The sequence below is a fragment of the Aptenodytes forsteri genome, unplaced genomic scaffold (genome assembly GCF_000699145.1).
Source record: "Aptenodytes forsteri isolate BGI_AS27 unplaced genomic scaffold, ASM69914v1 Scaffold72, whole genome shotgun sequence".
Taxonomy (NCBI): domain Eukaryota; kingdom Metazoa; phylum Chordata; class Aves; order Sphenisciformes; family Spheniscidae; genus Aptenodytes; species Aptenodytes forsteri.
This window is the reverse complement of record NW_008796193.1, coordinates 3,313,673-3,325,500: the sequence shown is the minus strand read 5'-3', so window position 1 is coordinate 3,325,500 and position 11,828 is coordinate 3,313,673. Positions and strand designations below refer to the sequence as shown.

At 34.1% G+C, this 11,828-nt stretch overlaps 1 protein-coding gene across 1 annotated transcript in view; it reads right to left on the bottom strand.

Moving 5' to 3' along the window:
* LOC103906244 (connector enhancer of kinase suppressor of ras 2) overlaps nucleotides 1–11,828 on the bottom strand; it is a 217,434-nt gene that overhangs the window by 14,782 nt on the left and 190,824 nt on the right. Inside the window, exons 16-19 of the mRNA XM_019474318.1 lie at nucleotides 11,176–11,224; nucleotides 9,686–9,861; nucleotides 8,127–8,200; nucleotides 567–638 (exon numbers count right to left, since the gene is read on the bottom strand). Of these exons, the coding sequence (XP_019329863.1) occupies nucleotides 567–638; nucleotides 8,127–8,200; nucleotides 9,686–9,861; nucleotides 11,176–11,224 (371 nt within the window). The remainder of the gene's footprint in view (nucleotides 1–566; nucleotides 639–8,126; nucleotides 8,201–9,685; nucleotides 9,862–11,175; nucleotides 11,225–11,828) is intronic.

The window sequence follows — 11,828 nt, the reverse complement described above, 5'->3', positions numbered from 1 at the left end:
CATGAAAAATTAATGCATTACATTAGTTCATCCTATTCCTGTTAAAAAAAATACTTCAAATTGCTTTTCTCTGGTTTTAGGTCATGTCATGTTACTATGAATTGTCAGTAGAGCTAACTTCAAAATATCTTATCCCATCACGTGGGTATACTCTGAAGTATGAGCTTTGGTATGTATGCATTGTTTTTATATACCAGAAACATTTATCCCACATTAATATTTCTAGCCTTGATCAACAAAAAATTAGCAGTGTGATAAACTTTATGCCCATTAACAAACAAAAATTCTGATGAATGTAGATGAGACCAACACAACTGACTTTCCTACCACACCTTTGCAGAAATGTGATATGCGGCATAACAGAAAATTTCAGCAAAGTGAGCCACACAATGTAATTTATGTACTAAAATTAATGGATGACTAAGTGGACGAAGTACTGAGAACACTATCAATCAGCATTACATCATGCTCCACGAGTATATTTCTATGTGAGATGAAATATTATTTTCAATTATTGGAGTACCATGATAAAGAATATACCATGATAAAGAGGAAACATGACTTACCTATTCATTTCTTCAAGGCAGTCTGTTGCAAAGTAGAAGCTCTTTATTTTGGGGTGGCATGCTTTGAAGGCACTATAAAATAAGCACAAAGAATAAAAAAATACCTTTTCTTTCAAACAGTTTGGCTACAAATACGCAAGACTAACCTGCTCTATGATTCTTCAGCATGTTACAGGTTTCACAGGCATTTTGAATCTTGCTGGATAAACTTATAGATGGATTCCTACTGATCTGATTATATCTACATTTGCGAACCTAACTGGTACTTTGTAAAAATTTCAAAAGCCCCTGAATGGACTTAGAAATGTAAATCCTTTCAATAACCAGTGATGTTACACATCTAAAAACTTCTTGGGTGAATTTTAAAATCTTATTGAGTATATTTAAGTACATGTTAGTTGCATTCCAAAGATCTCTAAAGGAATAAGAGTTTGATCCCTCCACCTCTTCTCATATATTTAGATGACTGTGGTTTGTGTCCTACTCAAAGAAATATAGAGGTCTGCCAACTTATGTTACAACTGTCTCATGTCTTTATTGTAACTTTGATTCTGAAGATATACATGAATTTATCCAAAATTTTATTTTACGTTAATAAATGAGAAGAGAAGGAATATAAAGATGAATAACCATCTGGTAGTTGCATTTGACTGGGGATGACATTAAAAATACAGCGCTCTCAAATTCTCTTTACTTAAGAGTGTAAGATCTCTAGAATAAGCTAAATTTAGGAAACAAATTTATTTAAATACAATAGTTTTTTAATCCCTAATTATAACTTTCATTCAATTTGAGCTTAAGAGAAGCATATGGAAAGTTCTAGGGAATATAAGTGGTAGGCTTTGTTTGTTTGGAAGTAGATAATAATAAAGTTCCTTCAATAGTCTTAACTCTTTAAGTAGTCACTTCTAATTCCAGCAATTGCTTTGTCAAGTTACTCTAAAACCAAACATACCCCAGGTACTTTTCATCTTAATCCACTATTCTTTTCTGTATTTTTTCTGCAATCACTGTGATTCATTAATAGCTAATGTTTCTTCATCTGCATTTGAGAAGTCATAGTTGTGGGTTGGCTTCCCCCCCCTCCCCCCCTTTGGTGATTTTAAATTTATGCAAAGGTTAATTTATAGAGTGCAGTTCTTTTTGAAAAGTGCAAGTAAAATTAGAAATCACTGGAATAGTTCCAAAAGCATATCACAACAGGCTTAACTTAATTTTAAAAGTCTGTACTGTTCTACTTGTGTAACTAGTACAATATTAGTAGTATAGTATACTATATTCTTGGCTATGCTGACCTGAGGTACTGAATAGTAGCATGACAAAAGGTAGCTGTAAGACTGACATTGCTCTGTGCATTGCTAACATTCTTTCTCCTTCCTCAAATTTCAATTCCTTCACCAGCCACTTGGCCAGTGTGATTCAATTCTATATTACTGATTTCATGAGACAAGGTCTGAGTCTCACTTTAGGCTGGCTATATACAGACATCACAACATTGCATTGTATTCTATTCAGATTTCAGGCATGAGAGAATAACCAGGCTCAAAATCTTACAGCATGGATGATTATAGTTCACACAAAAATGCTTTTTATTAATGTTTTTATATGGTATAATACCTAAGCTCTCCCCCAGTTGAGCAGTTATTTGAAAACTGCTAAGAACAATAATCGTATTTCTTACAATTTTTTTGTGTGAATATAATTAAAAGGAGTCTTGCTGTCAAGGAAACCACAAACTCAGAGCATTAAATACTATTATTTTGATTAGTTGGCAAATGTTAAAAACCCCCACGCTATCATTCATAACATTTACATTAAAATACTGACATTTATATGGTAATTACCAGATGTAAGAATTAGATTAGGAATCATTACACATGGCATTATGAAAAACCTGTGATGCAACATTTCTACTACTAATAGCTTAAATGCAAATGGGCATTTTATTAATTACTATGATTTGATTAGTTGGCAAATGTTAAAAACCCCCACGCTATCATTCATAACATTTACATTAAAATACTGACATTTATATGGTAATTACCAGATGTAAGAATTAGATTAGGAATCATTACACATGGCATTATGAAAAACCTGTGATGCAACATTTCTACTACTAATAGCTTAAATGCAAATGGGCATTTTATTAATTACTATGATTTATTGCAGTTTTCAGAGACAAAAATGAAAGCTGAAGAAGCTTCACTTGGGCACACTGATTTTCTTATAGATATTATTAATACAAATGTGTACCATAACAGGCTTTCCTAACAAAAGTTCTACAGAAGAATGAGATAACAGCAGAGTTGTATTTATGTGCAGTTTCTGTTTTCATGAGATTAGAATTATATTAAGGGTAAGTTTACCTTGGCCTGTGCCAAGGGCTATCATAAAACATCTTAATTCCATAAAGAGACTTGAGAGGTATTTAAGTATTGTTTTGGCATCTGGACATTGATAATTTCAACTGCAGATCCTCATCTCCCTAGATACTTGTATTTTTGCAAATGAAAATAGTGAGTACATGAGAAATCCTGAATAGGGAGGAAACTTTTCTGGTGCCCACTAGATGGCATATGCTTGTTAATTATACGTACTGAATTTTAAGATTTTAATGCAAGATATTTTGATCATTATATAAATATAGTTTTAAGTATACTCTGATCAAATTTATGATTTTTTTACCTGATTAGCATAATATGATTTTAATGTCAAATATTCTTATCATTCTTAGTCTCCTTAATGCGGAACTTTTTAGTCCCCTTATGCCAGCTGACTACCAGCAACTCCAACTGCTCTAGCAAAACAGATGATTATCTGTCTGTGAATAAGAAATGTGAAATACTTTTGTATATGTTTTTATGCACACACACATGTATTAGAGTGGTACATTACACATTGTTAATTATACAGTAATTAACAAATACTATACCTCCTTACACAAGTTCCTAACAGAACGTAATTTTCAGTACTCAAAATAGGAAGTCATTACTAAAGAAATACTCCTGCGTTGTTATACTATTTAAGCATGATATGCTATTTTCATGGATGTATTTTTTGCTGCGATGTCAGCACTCTGTTTTCCGTTGGTCTGAACTCTGTGCAACATCTCTACCTTCTAGTGTTCCATTGGCCCAACTGTCTTCCAGTTCTGAGATTTAAGTATTGGCTCAAGTTGGAGAGGATTATGTGGTTGATCTAAAGATTCTAATCCTCTTGATTAATCCTGTTAGAATATCACATGATGGAGTTTCTGCTTGTAAATAGGATTATTTTCCTAGACAGGAAATTTACATACATAAAAGCATTAAAATGCCAATATTGTGTTTTCAGAGTCAACCTTTTAAAAGTTAGAATATGTCAGAGTTAGTGTGATAAACAACTTGAATCTGGCTCCACTATGCTTTTATAATGTCATACAATCTACAATTATGTATTTGAATATTACATTGTCACAGGAACCCTACCTCAATCAAGGTACAGAGTGGACTTGCTAGAGAGGTGAATCAGGATTATGCAACAGGTAAGGCTACTTTCTGTAGGACTCCTGTCTCAGTTGTTATGGAATTTGTGAATGTGTCATAAAATGCGCAGAGCAAGAATTTTTTCAAGGATAAATCAGTTAAATGCTGCAGGTATTCCAGCTTATGCAAAGGAGTTCTCACGTGCTAAGTCACAGCAAACAGACTTAATTGGTTACTACATGAATGTTCCTTAATAACTTTTTGTCTGATATTCTGATAATTTACTGAAATGGAGAGCACTTACAGCTGCAATAATGTATTGTACTGTTATATATTTACATAAGCTGAAGAAAACAGGTCTTTATTGTTATGAAAGGGAGATCCCAATTCTGTGGAAACTTTTGATTTAAATGTTTTGCAGTTCTGTTTCTGGGCTGCAAAATGCAACAATAAATCCATCTTCATCTCCCAGAAGTGTCACAAAGATTTTTATTAGAGAAGCATTTAGATACACTAGCATTAAGAACTGCAGAAAAGCCTCCAGGGAAATAATTCTAGATCTATAGACAAATATGAATAATGCTGAAGAATGATACCTATATTTTTACCTTTGACTTGTTTTGGAGGGCCCAAACATGGATGCAATAATCTAGATGTGGTGTAATGAGTACCAAGTAAAAGGGAATAATCACTTCCTTCAGCTATTGGCTGCACTCCAGTTAACACAGCCCAGGAAGCTATTAGCCTTCTTTCCTGTGGGGGCCCGCTGGTGGCTCCAGTTTGGTTTGCTGTCTACCAAGACTGCCAAGTTCATTTCAGAAGTAATAAAAGTTACTGAAACGATAGCAACCTCTAAGATACAACTTCATGTCTACCTATACTATATCAATGACATTTATATAGAATTCTGACTGCACAGTTTCAATATGAAGAGCCAACAGTATGGCATATGCTCTCATAAATTTAAGACCTAAATTTGCATTAATTATGCAATAAAAATTTTCACTAGGTGGAGATTTTTGAAAGTTGAGGCAAAGCACTAGTTAACAACGATTAATTGTATATGTAGTTCCATTAATCTTTAGTCTTGTGGATCAGCTTCATCATGGGGCATTATAATTATCAGTATCTTTGAATATAACATGATATTCATGTCGTGCCACATCACACAAACTTAAATAACTAAGATTTCTAATAGGGTATAATCATTTTTAATCATGAAGATGCAGGTGTTGCCTAAAAGCGGTGGAAAATTTTTCAGTGTCAACGCAAGAAACCTCCTCTCGCAGGGACAAGGTCATTCTACATCCAAATATAGCCTGGAGACCTAAACCAGTCTGAGATAATGCCATGATTCGTATAATAATCAGGGTACCTTCATTAAATACATTAGTGAGGCAAAAAATCAAACCATACAGAATAATGCATTCAATTACTACATATTCTTGTGAAAGTTTTCTTAAGGCTATTTCATTCAATGTTAACTATGGACATCAGTAACAGTCATACGATAAAACAGCATTCTCCATCTGACAGAACAGTGGAAAAGACAAATCTATTAATCATTCTAGTAAGACTTCAAATTCTTTTGTTCAATAAGGTTTGCACATTTCACATTGTTGGCTCTGAAAATAACAGAAATTTGAGGGGAAATCCAAGCTGAGTCCCAAAATGTTCTTAGTTTTGCTTTTGAGAGAGCTGAAAGAAAACTAACACTGTGATTTTAGCTGGACTTCTTTATGCACTAAAACACTAAGCGTACTTTTCAGGCAATTTTAATTTAAAAACAAATGAACCTACCAAAAAGAAAAAAAAAAAGGAAAGAACTAGGTTTCTTTCCCCTGTCCTTATTAATTGTCAAGGTAACTGCTTTACTAGCTTTTGCATTAACGTTAAAATGGATTCAATCATATAGAAGTGAGTAAGAACACAACCAGATTTGTATTTTCAGATTTCAAGCTTGCAATGAATTTTAGGTTACATTCCAGCACCTACTAAACCCCACTATTAACTGAAAAAGATATCCTAAAGTGGAAAGAAGCAAGAACTGATCCTGTAAAATCTGTCTTCAGTAGCTCACTGAAAAGGAGGCAAGAAAATCCTAACTGAAATGTTTCCCTCTAGTCTAGCAGAGAGAATAACAAAGTGTGAGTTAGAACTTTTCCAGAATATGCTGGGTCAAAATGGGTCACCATCACTTTAATTTTATTTGTAAAAGGAATGCAGAAGAATCAAACCACAGGAAGTTGTCCCTAGGCTCACCAGAACCATTAGCTTTTCAGTGGAATCAGCCAATGGCAATCATGCTCAGTCCTGTCCTCGGTAAGACAACGTAGAAGAGGATAGGTAAGCGCTTTAGAAGTGTGCTTATAGAGGCTGTGGATTAGAGCTGGCTGCAACACAAGCAGGGCCCTTCATTCACATGTGCTGGATATACTGAAACGTAAGTGAGCCTAACACTGGATTTACCTTCGCTGCAGTTTTCAGAGGAGCAGGTAAAATAGTGGCAAATGTAAGTGTAGTTTTTATGATGGGGGAAATATATAAATGATAGTGCATGAAGGAAGAAATCAAAGGGAAATTCAAGCTCAGCGAACAAAGGGAATACTATTAACGTCTTCATTATACTTTTACCCCTGGACCTACCTCTTTTTGAAAGGATTCAAAGCCTGAAGGTACTCAGTTTTCAGTAGTGTGCAAAGTTTTAGTTAATCGGACTTTTTCCTGTGCATATACCCTACAGAAATTGTTCTCTAAGAAGTGCTCTGAGGAAATGTGTTCTGATGCTTAGAGCAAAGCTCTGGAAGCTATTTCTAGCTGTGCATAGTGACCTTCTGTTTGATCTTGGTTAATTCACTGCAATTTGTTAAGTGTTTTATATTCTAACAAAAGGGTATTATTTTTCCTGTTTTTTTTTTTCAATATCATTATTAATATCAATATCTACTCATTCCTCAGAGGAATGTATAGTGCTCAGTTCATGTTTAATTTCTATAGTGATACCCTCAGCTGAAAGGGGTAATGGAAGTATAAATGCACTGTCTTCTAATTCTCAGACAGACAGTAGTAATACCTGCGGACAAGGACAAGCAATTGAAGAGGTTTGATTTTCGTATGAGTAGTCTCTATTGTAATTCATACCTTCAGTATTTTTATTGTACACATGTTCATACTTGTAGGACTTGTATTCCTCAGACCAAAACTGCATTTAGTCATTGGAAAAGCACAACAAAAATTCAAGATGCTTAGTTATAGCTAGGAAAGCTTTAGTAAGAGAGTATCTTTAGTGCTATTCTATGTAGCTCCTCACGGCAGCAAGTTTTAAGAATCCAGATGCAGCATAGAGAAGACACATGCAAGTAATTCAGGAGGTACCAGCAAAATGCTAGTCTCAAAGCATTAGAATTGTTCTGTTAAACGTGCTGTTTGACAGCTATGAATTCCAGTCCCAACAGTGCTTGCAAACAATTTCCAATGAGTGTCTGTTATTAAATATGCCTTAAGGGTGGCGAAGCTTAGCATATGCTTTTTACTGGGAGCATAATGCAGTGGTAGCAATACGCACTTAAGCAATAACGCAATGTTCATTTTGCATATGGAACCTAAATATTTTAGCAGTTGAGAATTACACAATATTGGGTAAGTAAGCTTCCTCTATAAAGGAGAAAAATGGAGATTATACTCACCATCCCTTGCTATGATATTTTTAATGGTATTTCCTACGGTAATTGTTTCTTGCACACTTGATTCTTATCAAGATGACCTTACTGAACCTAAGAAAGTTTTATCTCTTGGCTAACCTATTCATTATTTTTTGCTTTACTTATTTAACTGAAGTTGTAGCTGGGCTATCTGGAAAGCTGACCAAAGAGTTATCCAATTCTTTGTAAGACAGTTTATGGAATTTACATAAAGTTGTATCTTTTATAATAAAGAGAAACACTAAAGCTTAAGCGGATCTATTATGTATTATTTACAGATTTCAAGGTTTCCTGTGTAACTTCCTTCTCTGGGCTTTGCAAATTTTCAGTACTATATATAGTATACTTCCAAGAGCGATCCCTTAATTTATAAACATAATTGACGCATTACTTACTGTTTTCTTCTGCATTCAATTGCTCTATCTATTCTGAACTCAGGTAAGCTAATGAATCCTTCTGCTTTTTCATCCTATGAGAAGAGAAGAGAAAGTGATGGTGAAGAATAACATAAAGAAGAAAGAAGTGAGCAGTAGCCATTTGGGTCTTACGCTAAGAACAACCATCCAATCAATTGAAATGCTGAACATATTTTCCCTATAACGTTTTTACTTTAAAAAATCTGTTTAGTTCATCATACAATGTCAATAACTTTTATGAAGTAACTAAACTGACAGTTTCTTCAAGGAGCTGCAGTCATCCTAATTCCCCTTTGCTGAAGATTACAGGAAACCTTTCAGCACCAATACAGCACCTAAAACAGCAGTCAAGACATCAACAACTACAGACAAGAATTCTGTTTCTTCATCATATAGTCTACATTTGAAAACTGTTTTGTGGATGCCTCCTTTTAAAGCGACAATTGTGCAGACCATCTGCCCTGCTAATAATAATTGAGGAGGTTCCTACAGCGAGCTCACCAGTGATTAAATGGAAAAGTAATAACTAGAAAGTATCTCTTGTCACTTTTTGCTTCTTTTGAAGTAATTTACCAGGAAAAGCAAGGAGACATATTAACACCAGTCAGATTTTTGAAAAGTATTAGCAAGTGCACTATGAATTATGGCTTGGCTGTAAACAACAGACTGAAAATCAGTGGGACACAATGACTACCACCTTGCATGTAACAATGTCAAACAAAATGTACAACACAAAACCTGAAGGCCTTTAGCATCCGCTGCCTGAAGCAATACTGTTTTGGGCTGACAAGAAAATACTAAAACTGAGGATAATTATGCTAGTAAAATTCTCCTCTTGAAGAAAATGGAAAATATGTACTAAAATACCAGTAATCAAAGCAGGCTGTATGCAGACAGTTTAGATCAGGCACTGAGGCTCAACGCATACAAATGGAAGAATAGCAGTCTAACGATTTTTGGCTTTTCCCCTTCATTATTTTTTCCTACATATATGCAGATTGCACAAGCATAGGCCCAGTGGTTTTCAATAACATTTCGCCAAGAACAGCGTTTTACACGAGAAACTGCAAACTCCAGACTAATTCAGCAAAAAGCAAGAGGAACATCTATATAAGAATAACTTTCAGATAAAGAGATCTACAAATTCAGATTTTCACATCTGTTTCACATAATGCTTAACTAAAATGAATGGCTACACTGTATACATCTCTCCACACACCTGAAACTAAGAAGAGCTGCATGTGAACACTGTCTTAGTCCAAAGAAATACTGCCTGCAGAGAAGTATTAACTATTGATATATTTATTTCCTTAAGAGTGCCATGAACATCTGCTATTTTAATAAGCTCGGACATGGACTTTGGAGACTTTAAAAAATAATTTCAATTGAAATATTTCCAGGTAGAGCGACCCAAACCTGGCAATTAAAGTGGCAGTTCACTAACATATCCTACCATGTAGTAAAAATAGACTTTATTCAAAAGAATTCTAAAGGTTAAGGTTTAATTTTGGCTTTCTCCAAACATAGAGTATACTTACGTTCTGGTTTGTGTACCAGTACAAGGATGAATCCTTCAGAATAAACCAGTACTTTTTCCATTTCTGTGTGAAATAACCTTTGGCATCCTTTTTCTTCCACAGCCAACCTTCACAATCTCCATGCCCCAAGTCTTTGCAGGAAATCCGTCTTCTGCTCCCAGTCGTTAGAGAGCTCCCTGAGAACACAACAATAGTGTGAGACATCTCACTGAATGAAAGAGTGAAAGAACTATTCTTCTCAATATAAACACACTACTAATTTTTAATGATGATTCAATTCAAAATCCTTCAAGCCAAATCCTCTTCAGTTTCAGGGAGAGGAGATTGAATGAACAATTTCCAAATTCGACAATGCTCTGCAATTTAGGTTTCAGCATGAATACAAAATAAAAAGGGCCTGTTTTATGTAATGGTTTATTTAAGCTCTAGAGGGTTCATTCCTCTTAGGGCTGCATTTTTATCTGATTAAGATGGGCATCATCATTCCAAAGTAAAACTGTATTCATTTAGCCCTCAATTGAAACTCAGAGTATGACATAATCTGTATACAGATGTAAACACTACTTCTTCCGTATATCTTCTGTTACTTCTTTTAGCAATAGGAGGCCTGTCAAATTCTGGGAATTTTTAAACTCAATTTTTATAGTCAATATTTATAGTCAAAAAAAAAGAAAGATCATCCACGTCCATAAAAATGCACATGCTTACATTTCTTCTATCCTGAATTTAACTGAAGAACAATATTTTAACTTTACTGCAGCCTGTTTAAAGGCACAGCACCAGGAAAAGGTTTTTTTTTGTCATTGTCATTTCAATACATCCTAATTGAAAGGCTTAAAATTTTAGTGTGCCTTGTAAATATGAATAAGAACAGGTTTTTTTCTTAATTATGGTATCATTTTTTCTGAAAAAGACTCTGTAGGAAATTTCTTAAATTATTAGACATTTTTCTGTGAAAAATCAAGTTTATATTGCTGCAAGAATTATATTTGTCCTACAGCTGTGAAACAGTGCAGAAATTTAGATAACATCAAAACACGATCCTTTGTTCTGCAACATTCCACAACCAAGTTCTTAACATTTTGCTCTTTTTAGAATAAGATATTTTGCGAGACTAAACCAAAAATCAGAATAAAGAGAGCTCACTGGCCATATACTTTCATAGGAATTTATTATGCTGTAACTATTTTTCATATGTTCATTGTTTCAACAGTCTCAAATAGGCCATGAATAGAAAAAGAAACAGAGCAGAAGGAAATGGCAAAATATACAGATACTACCTTTCTTCTATCTAAGTCAGAGGAAATTTTACCGCCAAGTCTAGCAATATTATACCTTATAACACATTTATTCGGTATTTTACTTTGGTGTTTACTATCACATTTAGAAATATCTGAATTAAGTTGAACTTTGGCATTTGATCCAGACCACTTATTATCAGAGAATTTGTCTCATTTTCTAGTTTAAAAATGTTAACTCAGATAAGTTACCTTTTGACCATTTTCTGCTTTTTACCCTGAGGGAAGCGTAATGGAATGACTGTAGAGAAAAGAAAATAATTTTTAAAAACCAATGCAGGTTATAGTAGTAACATGAAACAGCTGGCATTCACTACCACCTCCATGGTTATCTTAGGGTTAGTTATCATAGGATCAGTTATCACAGGATCTCATTTTTGTCATTTTTCTCTTACTACTGCTATAAACATCATAAAGAAAACAACACAGTGCGCAATCTGCAAATTAAAATCCCATTTTTTTTCCAGTTATTAATTACAATTACAATCAATTCATTAAGGTTACTTTGCTTGAATGGTTATGCAGTAGTTTGAAAATGAAGGATATAAACTCATTTGAATGACCTAATAAAATGAATGATACCTGAAGTTTGTTGTATGTATACATGAGATAGTTATACAAATATTCATTCAAAAAGAAATATCCACCACAAACATTATATAGTTAAAGTCATGTGTTCAGTGACATGTTGAAGTCATGTTCTTTAATTGTTTCCAACCATAGGAAACAATTAAGTTTGTTAGGTTGGTAGGTTGACAGAATAACTTTGAGGAGAAAAAAAAAATAATTCTTTCTTTTGTGGCTGCATTATTTGTAGCTGTTCCTGTTGCAACAGGGAAAGGGGG